The sequence below is a fragment of the Medicago truncatula genome, chromosome 7 (genome assembly GCF_003473485.1).
Source record: "Medicago truncatula cultivar Jemalong A17 chromosome 7, MtrunA17r5.0-ANR, whole genome shotgun sequence".
Lineage (NCBI taxonomy): Eukaryota > Viridiplantae > Streptophyta > Magnoliopsida > Fabales > Fabaceae > Medicago > Medicago truncatula.
The window spans coordinates 2,747,185-2,763,619 of record NC_053048.1 but is presented as its reverse complement, the minus strand read 5'-3'; the positions used below and the strand labels follow the sequence as shown (position 1 = coordinate 2,763,619).

General features: G+C 33.8%; 1 protein-coding gene across 1 annotated transcript; it reads left to right on the top strand.

Moving 5' to 3' along the window:
- Positions 1-5,121: 5,121 nt before the first annotated feature.
- On the top strand, positions 5,122-13,622 carry LOC11417818 (splicing factor 3A subunit 2). Its single transcript, XM_024771282.2, has 8 exons — positions 5,122-5,395; positions 5,871-6,148; positions 7,555-7,626; positions 7,865-7,909; positions 8,095-8,166; positions 8,260-8,361; positions 8,913-9,023; positions 12,117-13,622. Exons 1-8 carry the CDS (start codon positions 5,137-5,139, stop codon positions 13,068-13,070), a joined length of 1,893 nt encoding a protein of 630 aa, XP_024627050.1. The 5' UTR covers positions 5,122-5,136; the 3' UTR covers positions 13,071-13,622.
- The last annotated feature ends 2,813 nt before the right edge of the window (positions 13,623-16,435 follow it).

Sequence of the window (16,435 nt, the reverse complement as noted above, 5' to 3'; positions counted from 1 at the left end):
AACTTCTAATTATCATTTACTTCATATTCATCATATATAACACATATTAACCAAATCGTAACAAACATAGATCATCACATCATAGTCATAGTTCATATATAGCATAACAACATCTTAATCATAATTCGTATACAACATAACAACATCATTAATTCATAATAATAATTATTCATAAAACATCTCTTTATCAATTCATGAATAAAAGACAACTTATCAACTTAACATAACATCATCAAGTACACCTAACAACTCATAGATATCTTCATATAATCATCATCACTAATAACTTTAAAACAACACAATGTAATCAACATCTCACTATAATAATAATCATATACTACACAACATAATTATCGCTTAATAATAATAATCATATACAATTCAACATAAATCATCATCTTATAATGATATGAACAACACATATTAATCATCTTATAATAGTATAATAACAACATATACATCATCTCGTCATAATATAATAATATAACAACAACATGTTCATCTTCTTATATTAATATAACAACAACGTAATCATCATCTTATGAAAATATAACAACAACATAACATAATATTCTCTTAATAATAATTAATCATATATAGTACAACATATTCATCACTTAATAACTTAAACAACACAATATCTTAAACAACATAACAACATAGCAATATCATAATCAATATCTTAAACAACATAGCAACATCATAATCAATATCTTATAATTCACATCATAAACATCGTATAATCTTCATGGGTACTTCTTTAACAACACATGGGTAGAAGACAACTCGACAACTCTTAGATGATAATTCATCAACAACTTAACAATTCATGGATGATAATTCATCAACAACGACTTTGACTCGACAAATGCGACAATGCAACTTAGACACTTGTATGCATGTGGTACCAATCGTCATCATAAGTATTAATATACTTTCATCGTGCGGAGGACAAAGCTCCTAAACGTGTGGAGGACAAAGCTCCTATCGTGCGGAGGACAAAGCTCCTAAACGTGGTGAGGACAAAGCTCAATGAATGCTAATGCATGGACTCTATCAACAAGACACCTTAATCGACTTATCACTTATACATCCAATAATTTGGAGTTCGTCATCAACTTATTCATACTCATGCAACTTAGTTAAATAACAATTGCAGCATAATCAAATCATAATCAAGCTTAATAACAATTCATTTTCAGCAATTTCTTGATCATTCCATAATTTTTTGAGTAATGCATTTAATCATTAAATCACATTACAAACAACTTAGCAGTTCATGACAGCAACAGAAACAGCACAAGCAATTCACAACATAACAATATTAATGTGAAGCATCAACAACTTAAACATCATACATTTTCCACATAAGGCATATAATATTTCACATAACCAACAACAGCAACATAGGCAACATACAAACAACATGACATAATAATATCAATTTCAATTCAACAACATCTTGAATATTCAAATAATTCTTAAGTCATAAAACAATATATCACATTATAATCACTTAACATTTCACAATAGCTTCACAGTTCCCAGTTAACATCTTAAATAATTCACATAATGCATATACAAATATATTACATCACTATCAACATTAAATCATATTATAATAGCTTCACAGATCATCAGTAATATTATATATATTCTTCATTCTATCCAAAGACTCAACTCATAACAACTCGTGCGACAAAGATCGCATTTAACCTAATTAAGGCATTCTGTAACACTAGTGCTCGCGAGGCGAGGGATATTACTCGCTATGGCGAGTTCAGGAAAAGGCTATTCGCCTTGGCGAGTAAGCTACTCGCCTTGGCGAACAGATAATGGGTGCTCTTGGAAACTTTGACATTTTTCACTCAAAAATCCATTTTTAAACTTTGTCAGGTCCAATCTCAATCTAAAAACTTGCCTAATCATTATTATACATATTCAGGCACTCAAAATCATCTAAGGTTCAACTTAAGGGACAAAACTACAAAAATCAGGTTGACTCACTGGTCACACTCGCTATGGCGAGTGAACTGCTCGCTATGGCGAGCTGCAGGGTATGTCTCGCGAGGCGAGCGATGAAGCTCATCACTCGCTATGGCGAGGATCATCACTCGGGAGGCGAGCGATGAATGTCGGCTCGGGCAGAAGTGCAGTTTTTCATAAAAATCATCAACTCTCATGGTTCTAAGCTAAATCTTGATTCCAGAATTCATCATAATCATTATCTAAGACCTAGGGACAATCTCTACATCATTCTAACAACTTTTCACCGTTTAATCATCAATTCTATCAATTTTAACCTACTTTTCGATTTCTCAAAAACTCATCCTACATCATGTTAAACCTAACCATTGATTCACATACTTAATAGAATTGCAAAGTTAGTTTCACCCTTACCTTAATACACAAAATCGCAGCCTTCCTCTTGGTGTTTCCTCTTCTCTTGACTTTTTCTCCCTTTTCTCCAAAAACTGATCGTACGTACTGTTTTTCTAAAACTAGGTCTTCTCCTATTTATATAAATCTTCGACCTACTTATTTTATCTTATTCCACTTACACCACTAAACTCTCTAAATTCATGAAACAGCCCTTAACTAAATATTTTATTTTATTAAACCATATAATAAGCTACCTAATAAATTATATAATCATATAAACAAACAACATATATATCTCTATATCGTATATATATTTCCATACTAAATAACATATATTTTCTACAACAAATTATATATATTTCTATAACAAATCATTTATATTTCCATAGCAAATGACATATATTTCTACCACAAATCATATATATATTTCTATATCAGATCATATATATTTCTATGACAAATTATATATATTTCTATAACAGATCATGTATATTTCTAAATCAATTAACATATATATTTCTAAATCAAATAACATATATATATACATATATATATATATATATATATATATATATATATATATTTCTAAATCAAATAACATATATATTTCTAAATAACATATACATTATACTAATAAATACCAACATATAACATAACAAAATATCACTCATCAAAATAAATCATATAAATCACACAAATCATATAAGTATATTTTAAACTCATTAAAATAATCAAATAATTAGAGAGGGCGTTACAATAAACACCTGAACAAGAGGGAAAAGACAAACGTTGCACAAAGACGACAAACAAAACAATGTAGCAGTAAGACGACGAAATCACGAAAGAAAAACCTAATTCAATGTGAACATCACTTATTTAAACAAAAATTGACCCTAAACCACCCCTCTTTGATGGATGAAGATGAAGAAGTTAGAGTTTTAGCTGACGACTCATAAAAGAGAGAGGGTCAATACCTGATGTTAAAAGTTTCATAACTTGTATTTATGATGTTTATTCCCTTGCATGCTTAAAGTCCACCATTCTTATACTACAAACGGTTGTGCTCGACGGTCCAAGAGATGTACTCAACAGTCCAAGGGCATTCTCGACGGTCCAAGGCTTTGCTCGACAGTCCATATTTGGACAATATTTGTTCTAGACTGTTGAAAAAGGCCTTGCAAATGACAGCTTTAAAGACGAAATTGTGGTCGAAACCCTTTTGAAATAATTAACAACGTCAACGAAAATTTTAATTTTTACCATGTTTAGATTTAAGCTTTTACAACAAATTTTAAAATAAGAACGTGGTCAAAAAAATAATTTACAAATTTGACATCTTATAATTACTTAATGGTGATTAATGATATCCAAACTTATTTTTTTTATCCTATACTACCTTAAGTGTTACCCATTTTTTTAGAACAAACTTCAAAATACACAAACCCTAATACAAAGCCTTAACACAAAATGGAATGAAAAATTTGAGATAAACCTCATCTTCAGCAAAGAGATTCGATTTCAGATTAAAAGACCGAGTAATCAATAATTGGATTGTGACTAAGATGTTTCCAACGGTGAGAGTGCGGGAACACGGAGGCAACGATGAATGTGAGCGATTGTGGCTGTGAGACGACGGTGACTGAAACGAGTAGAAGGTGATCACGATATTAGTTGAGGGAGAGAGATCCCGATTTCACTTCTTAGTTGAGGGAGATAGAGAGAATATAGAGAGAGAAAGCGAAAAGATTGTTGTTTGTTTGTTTTTTTCTTATCATTTTTTGTTTCTTTACCATGTCAACATGAACTCTTTTTTTAATGATTCTTTTTTTTTTTTTTGTCTAATAGCCTAGTGGTTAGAGCTCACACAATTTAATTGTGGAGAAGTAAAGTGTCTGAGATTTGAGTTAAGCTCACGAATGATTCTTTTGCCTAGTCTGAGTGGTAAGAGGGATGTATCACATTGAAAAGGTGTACATGTAACTTTATTCAAATGGAGAGATTCTCGGCTCCCATTCGTGCAATCTTAACTTCCTTCAATCCAATTAAGATCTTTTCTATTTGTCGAAATAAATGGAGTATGCAATTTGGAGAGAAATTAACACAAAAAATAAATGATGAATTCTAACAATAAACCTAAGCGGAGCACGGGTCAAAAATCTAGTTATTTATTAATTTTGTTAGGTCTGCAGCAATTTAACCTAATTTTTTTCCCGCTCATTTGCTTTATTAGGTTTGCAATTATTTAACCTAACTAATTACATCTAAAAAAATGCATCGCACCAATTTCATTTCTATCCTCTTGCCTTTTTTTTAACCAATTTCATGCCTTTATTTCATTTCTATCATGTTGTCTTTTTTTTTTTTTTTTTTTTTACAATATTTTCTACACTTATTTAATACGTTTACAAACAGAATATACTTTATAATAAACCAGAGCGGAGAAGAGTCAAAAATCTAGGAATATATTAAATATTATAAAGTAATAATAGGTTAGTGAAACCTATGAATAATGATAGACATTAATGAAATTAATTATAAATAATTACAAATATTTCTTTATTAAATAATTAAATTTAATTAAGGAAAAGTCAGATGTATTTCCTTATCTAACTTCAGGTTTTAAGTTTTTCGGTAGTTAACTATCAAAATTTTCCTCTGTAGTTAACTGCCAAAATTTTCCTCTGTACTTAATAGCAGCCGGTTTCATAATTTGGTATTTAACCAAGGAAGACAGTAATTTACGTGTTTTTGCAAATGTGTGTGTATACAGCAATTTTCATACTTTTTCTCTTGCCAGAATCTAACCACAACGAGAATCAGGTTCTGCATAATCTTCTTTCTTTTTCAATTTTCAAACTCATCTCTCTCTCTCTCTCATTACTGCATAATCTTATGGCCGAAGAAGAAGTGATTGTTGCAGCACCCGATTGTAAGCGAAAGTTTGAAGATCAACACTCTGATGACGGTGAGAACAAGCGTCCTTGTCTTTACGACGATAACCAGAATTACCTAGGTACAACATTTATTCTAAAATCTTCTTAATTACTTCATTTTTCATTCAATTAGGCTCGTTTGGGTAAACAACTTAATTGCAGCTTATAGCACAAGCATGATAAGTGCTTTTGTATAAGCTAGTTTTTCTTTAAGTTATAAGCTTTTTTATGATAAAATATCTTGGAGAATTTATGAAATAAGCCGAAAACAGCTTACTGCTGTGCTAAATTTGTTGAAAATGCTTTGATATACAAGGTGCTTTTAATTGTAAGAAGTTGCATGTTATCTATGAACACCGGACACGACAAGGACACAAATGCATCGACACCGATAATAATTTGAGCAAATGACATAATTCAATATAATCATATGTGTCGGTGTCGGTGTCGGGTCGGTGTTGGACACGATAAGTAACCGACATCAGGACATGCCTAATCCGAGGAGTATATGTGGTTCATAGCGTTTTATTAATGTTATGGTTTTGGTGTTGGCAGCTAATACTAATATACATCAAGAAAAGAAGGTTGTTGAGCCAGAGGAAAATGCTCATTCTGAGGAAATTCAAGATGAATCTAAAGATAATTCAGAAGAAACGGCTGAGCCTACCGATACCAAAGAGATTCATGTTGAGGAGCCATCTAAATCAATTGAACAACTTGATTCCAGCTCAATTGATCCCACCTTTCAGCATGATGCTTCTTTTGGACAAAAGCAACCTATATCCGGGTCTGACACAACAACCACACAAGAAATTGAGGTTCCTAGCAATAAGGTATGTACATTCTCTTAAGCTCCGGTAAAAAATAGCGGATAGCTGCTAAGCTAGTCTATAGTGGATGACTTATAAGTTAGCTTATAGCGGATAAGCTAGCTGATTGAATTTGTATTGTTTGGTAAAATTAGCAGCTGAACTAGCTTATAAATATGAAATTGCATAAAAATGTATATTTATTGAATATTTAATTTTTTCAATCAAGACTACAAGGGTAAAATTGAGAGAAAAAATGATAACTATAAGCTACTTAGATTAGCTTATCAAAAACTGCTATAAGCTCGTCAGACCTGTTTCCAAACGAGTCTATTTTAGTCATATGAGCTTATAAGCTACGAGCCATAAGCTAAAAAATGTGTCTTGCCAAACACATCCTTAGGCTTGGATACGTGTTATTGGGCTCAATCATGTCGGATTCTTATTGTCAATCTTGGGCTTTGTGTACAATCAAACTCGACAATGTTTCTTTGAAGAACATGATGTAATTCACATATTTCCTCTCTGCAATGGTTTGTTTGTTTACTCATCGATTATATCTGTTGGATGTATGCTCATATGTTGTGATGGCTCTAAGTTATTTTCAAAATTGGACTCCTAAATTGCATCATACCAATTGTTTTGGACTATGTGTTTGCTTTTTATGGAGTTGAAATAATCATGCTTGCCTGAGTTCAAGGCGCTCCACAAAAATGCACGTGTTATAGACACTGCCAATTGTTTTTTTTCTAAAGTTAAAATGATCATGCTTGTCTAAGTATGGGGATTTTTTCTTTCCACCCATTTAGTTCTGTTGAGCAAGATTGCGAGGGAGTGTAGTGGAAAACAGTCGAATATGCTAGAACTTGTTTTCTCCTGCTTAATGGTAACAGCTACTTGTCAACCACATGATTAAGCAAGATAGGATGCTAGACTCAATTGACAGGGATGAGATGCGAATATTATGGTGGTTGAATGAGTACACAAGATAGGATTATGGTGGATTACACTAGAGAGGAAGTTGTGGTAAATACCCATTACAAAAAAAATTATGGATTCTACTTGGGTGATTTGGTCATATGTGGAGAAGTCTTAGAGTCCTCGTTAAGAATTCACTAGATCACATGGATGATAATCTAATAGAGGAAGGTAGAGTGAGATAAAAAATATAGACCAACTAAACAATGTAGATCTAAAATTTATATTGTTTAACTTTAGACATGATTTACAACAGGGCATTGATTGTTTGATCAACGTTGATGACCTTACTAAATGGAAAATGACTTTATGGTTGTATCTCTAGTAGCTTAAAACCATCTTTTGCAGGTCTACAACCTAGTTTTGATTTTGACTTTTTGTGCACAGTTCTTTCATTTTTGGTATCCATAATGGGTGATCATTTTCCTTCTTTTTTCCCTTGTTTCTTTAAGGAGTTCAATTTGAAGGATCTTTTGGAAAGTATATATGAGTTCGAAAACTTAATGGATGCCATGTTCACAGAGGTTAGATACCATATCCGATCTTTATCTCAGCCTTCTTGTTCTTCTCTTGCTATTATATACTCCCTCCGGTCCTATTTATAAGAAAAAGTTGACTTTTTAGATTCATTGAGTAATTAATGTACTTGGCATAGAATATAGACCAGATACATCGTTTATGCAATGAATCAAAAAAGTCAAATGTTTCTTATAAATAAGACCGGAGTAATTCTTACATTGTTTAACTTTTGAAATTCCACAGGCTGATGATGTGGATTCTCCTGCACGTGAAGTTCCAAATGAGAAGGTGAGAAACTTGAAATATCCGTCAATTTATGTTTTCCATTTATTCATGTTTTATGTTAACGTAGCTTTGAATCTCAAAATTCATGCAGGTCTAGAACTTAGTTTCGATTATGAGTTTTTGTGCATAGTTCTTTCCTTTTTGTTATCGGGTGATCATTTTCCTTCTTTTTCCTTTGTTTCTTTAAGGAGTTCAACTTGAATGATTTTTTGGAAAGTATAGATAAGGCAGAAAAGCTATTGAATGCCATGAGTGCAGAGGTTAGATACCATATCCAATCTTTATATCAGCCTTCTTGTTCTTCTCTTGCTAGTATATAGTTCTTACATTGCTTAACTTTTGAAATTCCACAGGATGATGATGGAGGTTCTCCCACACTTGTAGCTCGAGGCCTCTCCCCTGCTCAGGCTATCATGGGATCTGATCAAATTCAGATACAAGTTCCAAATGAGAAAGTGAGAAACTGATAATATCCGTCTATTTATGTTTTACATTTATTCATGTTTTATGTAACATAGCTTTGAATCACAAAATCTATACAGGTAGGATTAATCATTGGGAAGGGTGGGTAAAGTGTAAACAATTAATTTATTTCATTATGACTAAACACAAGACATAACCAAGCCATTCTCAAATAACTTCTCCCTCATTACATCAATTATATTTCCACGCCCATTACATAAATTATATTTCATCGTTTTCTCTGTTCTCCTTTTCACTTTTCATCAAACAAACCATTTATTAGAAGTTTTCACATTTTGAATTTATGCAATTTAGAACTTTGTTGATTGTTATCCCCTTTTATTAATAGTTTGTGGGTTTCACATTCTTGGAACCTAATCTCTTCAATCACACGAGTTGCTGTAACTGAAGTTTTGAATTTTGAAAGGGGGAGAAAGTTGATTGATGCTTGTACAGGGGGAAATTCTTTTAGGCTTTCTCACTTTAATCCTGCTATTTTAGATTTAGATTATGGGCTCTGATGATGCTCTCTTAATTGTTTTAGTTGATACCTCAACATCTTCCCGATGATTCTAAAGAAAGGACTGTCCAAGTTACTGGTGATAAGAGGCAAATTGAAATTGCACAAGAAATGATAAAGGAAACCTTGAACCAGGTTTGTTTAACTATTACATATCTTGTGATGATAAAGTTTGCAATTGGATAGTTTAGATATTATTTATGCATATTTATGTTTTACTAATGTTATTATATCAATGCTAACATTTTGCGTTTTTGATATATTGTTGATATTCCTTTTTATGTTGTGATTTTTTTGTTGAATTTTCATGTTAAAAACATGGTGCATAAACTCATTTAGTCACTCATTGCATTTTCTGTAGTAAATTGCACTAAGTTTATGTTGACTTAAAGTAGACCCATATATGTGCCAATTTCTGCTTCTTTTCTATGGTAGACTGAGGTTTATATGTCATGCTGATTGGGGAGGTGACCGGGTTATATAGTTTAAACTAAACTGATTGCAATGTACTGTCGTTCTTGATGAGTATCATGGTATTGGTTAAGATATTTGCAGTAGTACATGAAAGGTTTTTCTATGATTTACAGCTGCTTGAAAGCATGTGTGATCAGTTCAGATTTGTTATCGGTGACTGGTTTTGGTACTGTTCTTGTAATTACAAATTCTGTTTATAACTTCATTTGATTCTATCATACCAAAAAATAATAGTTCTGGAGAATGATTGCTTGTAATAGGGATCCTGTAGAATAGGGATCTAGGTATTTGCCGTGTTGTTAGCATGTATAAAATAGAGATCTGGACAAACACTAAATATGCCTGCTCTATATTGGTTCAGTGTTGCTCTATAGTTGCATTTGCTAAAACAATACAAATCCTGATTGTGTGTATGGATGTATTGTACTATTGTATCAATTGTTGCCATGCAAGTGAGATAGATCACCTGAAACAGTTTTTACGAGTTTGGAATTTGAACTATAATCCATGCCAAAGTCAATTAAATATTTTTAGGAAGATCGTAAATGTAAAACCAAGATGACAGTTGGGATGATTTATTTATCTTGAGGTGCCAATTTCGAATTGGTTGGCTTTAAAAAAGCATATTTGACCATTGACTTTTCCATGGGGTCAGCATTGCTTTCTTGATGTAGCATAGTCAGCATATTCACTTTCTCAGAAGAGAGGTGCCAGGCATTAAAACCCCCAATTGCAGGATGCTTAATGGTTGGTAAGGTTGCTTCAAGACTTAAAAATAATGATTCAGTAAGACTATATTGTGCCGGCATTGGCGCTCAAAACGAGCAGCTGTATGATTTGTATGAGACCTTTTGGAAGATAAGAGTCATACCTGGTGAAGTCGTGTCTTCTGATAATTTTAACTGTATTGAAGTTATATTCCTCTATCTAGTTCTTTTATTGAGAAAAACATGATAAGTAATTCTTGTCATTTGGTCTGTTTTGATGTTAAGTAAATTTTAATTAAGTTAGCCATGAGACCCGGAACCAGTCCAAATATGTTGTGTTGATTTACCTGCTTTCTGAAATATCTTTAACCTGATGATACACTTAATTGAAAAGACTACGCTAGCCATATGATAAAGGACCAATGCAAATATGTTTCCTTATTTACCTGCTTTTAAACATATATTTGACCTGATGATACACTTGGGTTTTTTGTTTACACGACATTTTGCTTCATTATTTTTTGTTTCATTCTGTTTTAAAAAAATCACTATTTTATATATCAAAGATTAATTACACATGAATAGAAGGCAAGCGGACAACAAGCTGCGCCGCTAGGTAAATTACTATTGTGTTGAAGATTAACTCTGTTTTTGTTTTTGAATTTTTGTCCATTATATTGTTTTGTATTATATTGAGGAGAAAATGGTAAATTAGTTTTAAATTCCCTCCCCTCATGAACTAAACACATATTTAACTAAAGAGGAATGCTAGCAACACTCTCTTTTCAACACTCTCACTATCACTCACACATTTATTGGGTGGAGTTCATATATGTTGATTTCACCCAATAAAAGAGTGAGTGTTGGAGAGAGTGTTGAAAAGAGAGTGTTCCTAGCACTCCTCTTAACTAAAATCCCTCCCCTATGTTGGAAAGCAGGGAAATCAACACAACATCTTTGGACTGGTTCTGGATCTCATGGCTACCTTAATTAAAATTTACTTAACATCAAAACAGACCAAATGACAAGAATTACCTATTATGTTTTTCTCAATAAAGAACTAGATAGAGGAAAATAACTTCAACACAGTTAAAATCATCAGAAGACACGACTTCACCAGGTATGACTCTTATCTTCCAAAAGGTCTCATACAAATCATATAGCTGCTCGTTTTGAGCGTCAATGCCAGCACAATACAGTCTTACTGAATCATTATTTTTAGTCTTGAAGCAATCTTTTCAGCCATTAAGCATCCTACAATTGGAGGTTTTAATGCCTGACACCTCTCTTCAGAGCACGAAAGTGAATATGCTGACTATGCTATATCAAGAAAGCGAATGCAACATCAATACTTCTGACAGATTGATATAATACTATGTATCAACCTGGTTCAGCTTTCACTTTATTCCGTCTTCAAAACATGTTGGTATGTTGAAAGCAGAAGAAGTATTATACCAATCTGTCACCTCTTCTAAGTTTCGCCATCTTTGTCTAGTTATCGTTGAATTGTTTGATTGAAATTTAGCTTATAGTTTTGCTTTCGTATTGTCATAATTTTGCTGTTGCATTGTCAGGCTTCTTCCATTTTCCTTTTTTTTTTTTTTTTTTGCTGAGGTGAAGTATTTTTTCTGTGATAATATTTCTGTTGTATAGCTGTTTACTTTATTATGTACTGCAGTTGAGCTCTTTTAGATGATAATGGCAGGATATAGATGTTGCATTATCTTGACAGCTTGCTGCTTGTTGCTTTGTCACTTGACATTTGGTAGATGTTTTGATGACATAGTCTACATGCTAAAGAAAATTACTTCTTTTACCATTTTACTGGTTTTGGAGGAGCATGTCCTTCAATCGGATTTGAATAACATCACAATTAATAAGTGCTCAGGGTTTAATATTTGGTATTGACTATCATGGCAACTGGGTTTAATATTTAATTGGATCACTATAGCTGCATCTTTGTTATTGACCGATTCTACCTGTTTTCATTATTCTGGTTATTAATTTTTTTCCCTATTACTTACTTTTGTATGCTGTGCTGGAATAGCCTGTCAAGTCGTCATCAGGTGTTTTCAGCCAGCAGGCCTACCGTCCGCCACAAGGATCTGGTGGTCCACCACTATGGGATCAGCAAGGTTCACATTATGGCCACCCACCATCATATTACTATCAGCACCACTGGCCATATCCCTCTCATAATCAATCATATGCACCTACTCCTTATGGAAATTATCCTCAACATATGGCTCCAAGGAGCAGTTACGGTTCTGGTTGGGAGCAAAGGCCTCACCAGAGTTTGCAGGGGCCGCCCTCACACAACTGGGGTTATGATCATTATGGTGGACAAAGGGGTCATTCATCTGAAGTTTCATCATCTGCCCCGCATCCCAGTTCAATCCCCCAACACTGTACCGGTCCTTATCCTTTACCCTCCATAGGTCCATCCCCAGTTCAGATGAATTACAATTATGAAAACCTTGCCCCTGCACAATATCCATATGGAAGACATTCAACCTACCCTCAAGCCTGGGCTCAAGCAAATCATGCACCTCCACAGCAGTATGGCAAGCCACCATTGTATGGCGTGCCACCTTCACAAGGACAGCATCCACAGGCTTATGTCCACCCTAGAGCCACTCAACCAGGCGAGATTCCGTATCAGGGTTCTACTCCAGCACAATCATATGGCAGGCCACCATTGTTTGGCATGCCACCTTCACAAGGACAACATCCAGAGTCTTATGGCCCCCCAAGAGCCACTCAACCAGGCGAGATTCCGTACCATGGTTCTACTCCAGCACAAATATATTGCAGGCCACCATTCTATGGCATGCCACCTTCACAAGGACAACATCCACAGTCTTATGGCCCCCCTAGAGCCACTCAACCAGGCAAGATTCCGTATCAGGGTTCTACTCCAGCACAATCACATGGCAGGCCACCATCGTATGGCGTGCCACCTTCACAAGGACAACATCCAGTCTTATGGCGGCCACCCTAGAGCCACTCAACCAGGCAAGAGTCTGTATCAGGGTTCTACTCCAGTACAATAATATGGCAGAATGCAACAACTATATCTATATGCATCATCAGGGTCATCACAAGAAGCATATCCTACATATGGGTCTGCACTTTGCACTAGCTGCAGATGGTTACAATCACCTGCAGTCCGCACCTAGTTATGTGCAAGTTGGTCATACTGGTTATGGATCATAACCATCTTCTCAACAGACTCACCCTGAACAACCAGCCTCTAACAATGCTATTTATGACTACTAAGCACCCCATTAGATCCTGCTTATAACAGCGGCAGCCAGGTGCAGCCATGTTATGTTCAACCCAGACCAACTCAAACTTGTTATTACCAAGCTAACCCACAACCAGCTGGTTATGCGGCTGTACCAGCAGCAGCAAGTGCTCCTGCAGATATGGCAACTGGCAAGACAATATCATGTATTTATGGTGAACCTCGTTGATTTATATTTTAATTTTAATATTTACATGTATAAGTATCAACAGCTATAATTTATATTGACAACCATATTTTAATTTACATGTAATTTGTTATACCTAATTTGTTATTGACAGTAACCAAACAGAGAAAAAACTAATTCATATTTGATTTTTATCAAAACTATTTTTGTCAAAATACAATAATGGAAGCATGGTTTTGGAGTGCGAGTTGAGAAGTTATCATAATGAATTGTAAAAAAAGATTTATACCGGGTAACATATCCTACACAACTCCATGTTTTTAAGGAATATAAAACCTTGTTGCACTTAATGATACTAAGACTACATTATACTAACCTAACCGCTAATGATATTAACAAAATTGATATATAAAAAATGACATTACCATTCAACACAAAGATCTAAACTTAAAAAAGAAAGTCACCGAATATATAGAGCTCGTAAAACTTGTCCTTCTCTTTTCATTTCAGTGCTCGAGCTTGAGTCGTCACTATAAGAACATACCAATAATATTTAATCAAGTCAAACCATAACATGAGAATAAGAATTCGTAAAGTTCGTGATTAGAAAGGCATTTTCACGCAGTACCTGTCTTTAGAAACTGGAGAGCTCTTGAAAAAAAAATTAGTATATGACATCAAGATATATTAGATGGCCTAAAAGATGTTATAGGTTTTTAGGCCTAAGCAGATAAGTAAGATTACATAAGACCTAAATTGAAAAATGCAATATTGTTCATTCAAAACCAGTACAAAGAAAATTGATACTGTCAATGCAAAAATTAAGGACAAATACATAAACCAAAGGATATAGGTGCTTCAATTCTTCATCAATCACATGGTTCGCTGATTGTTATTACACCATAAATTTTCGTATGCACGGTAGTTAAGTTACTCTAGAATTTGTTCAAATCCATAAATAAAGAAATTGTAAACCATGATGACTAATATTGATACTTACGTTAGAGTGAAATTAACATCAGCTTAATTGGCATCAATGAAATTCAGATGTAAATACTCATTTACACAAATTCAGATTCCTCATGTACTCATTCACGAGTCTGAGATCAGTTCAAATCACAGTAAATAATTGATAAAGTTCAAGCATTCAAACTGCCTCAGATACGAAACACAACCAACATTGGAATTATTAATAGAGAAATAGTTTTTGGATAGTTAAGAGAAATAGAAGAGAGTTGTCTGTAAAGCTACGGTAAATATAACCGCCCTCAATCTTATAAGTGGAGAAACTCTACTCAAGTCTACACATGCATGTTTTCTCCTACATATCCGTTTATTATAACATTTGGTGGCCTAAGTGTCAATCTTTCCTCATGTGGGTCGGTGAAGAAGTTCACAGACGCATTTTTTCTTTGTAGATACCTTTGCCCGCCTAACAATATAAAAAAGGACATCTCTAACAAATTCATGTCTTTATTTGAATCTTGGAAGCTCTTGATGATGAATTGTGTGCTCTCCGATGTATTCAAACATGCCTTACGAAAAACAAGGTAAACTTCGTCAATAGAAAATAATGTAATCATAAGGCAATACATAAGGATATCATGGTACTCTACCGATGACATATGTTGGTCTAACCTATCAACAGAGATAGGTAGAAAAGAATCTTAAATATGTGCTACTTCCAAACATACAAAAATTGTTTTCTATCTTGTGGTCTTGAACATATAATTATATATGTATATCAAACAACATATTATAGAAAAAATAACATCAAAATTATAATGTAAAAAAAATTCACATTACAAGTAACAATTATCAATTATGTGTTTTTTTAATAAGACAAAATGAAATTTATATACCACTAAAACGGTTCACCTCCGCACAAGGAGTGGCACAAGGAGTGCAAGTGGAGAACTCAAAGAACAATAAAAGTCTTATAATAACAAAGAACATGAAAGAGAACAGATACAAGGTTTAGCGCGTGCCCCCCCCCCCCCCCCCCCCCCCCCAACAAGAAAGGATTAACCCATCAATGATGAAAGTCGAAAGCTAGACAAATATTATTAGCTTTTAACCATCAGAACGATAATAATTTAACTCTATCAAGTAAAGAAGAAATTGACTCACCTTTTGCTTAAAACAATTATATTCATTTCTTTTCAAATAACTCAGACACACGCCAACCACACAACATGCAACACTTTCCGAGTTGATTTTGAGAAGCTGCCTAAAGCTGTGATCAATCAAACTTAGAGGGTTCACTTAAATAATACTCATCCATTGCCGAAGTAATGTTCAAAGAGATCTAAGAAAACCAAATTCAAAAAATAAATGATTCACATTTTCTGTTGCATCAACATCCTGTAACACAAACATTTTAATTTTGCTGAAGAATTCCACGCTTAACCAGGTTATCCGTTGTAGGTAACCGATTTTGAAGAAGACGCCGCACAAAAATAAACACATTCGAAGGAAACACTTTGTTTCAAATAATTTCATGTAACTCACTCCAAGTATTTAGTTTCGCCTCAATTAACATCTGATAAACTCTTATAACCGTGTACCTTTTTTCGGAGTAAGTTGCCACCGCCACCTGTCTTCCACCCCAATCTGTATATAAATGTTAGATAAAACATCACTACATTCCCCCAACATCTCCTCCAATGCAAAGAAGTGACAATACCATTTCCAATTATGTTTGAAACGTAAAATAGTAAAAAAAATTTGCTTAAATGCAATTTTACCCCTTCTATTTTTATTTAATTTGGATTTTACCCCCTAAGTACTAAAATTTATAATTGCAGTAGAGTTTGATTTGATTCGGTTTTTGAAAGGAATTTGAAATCGGGTAAGCAATTTTCTTTCAAAAAAATATTCAGTTTGATTAGAATCGTTGGAAATGCAACACGATTAAATTTACATACAAGAG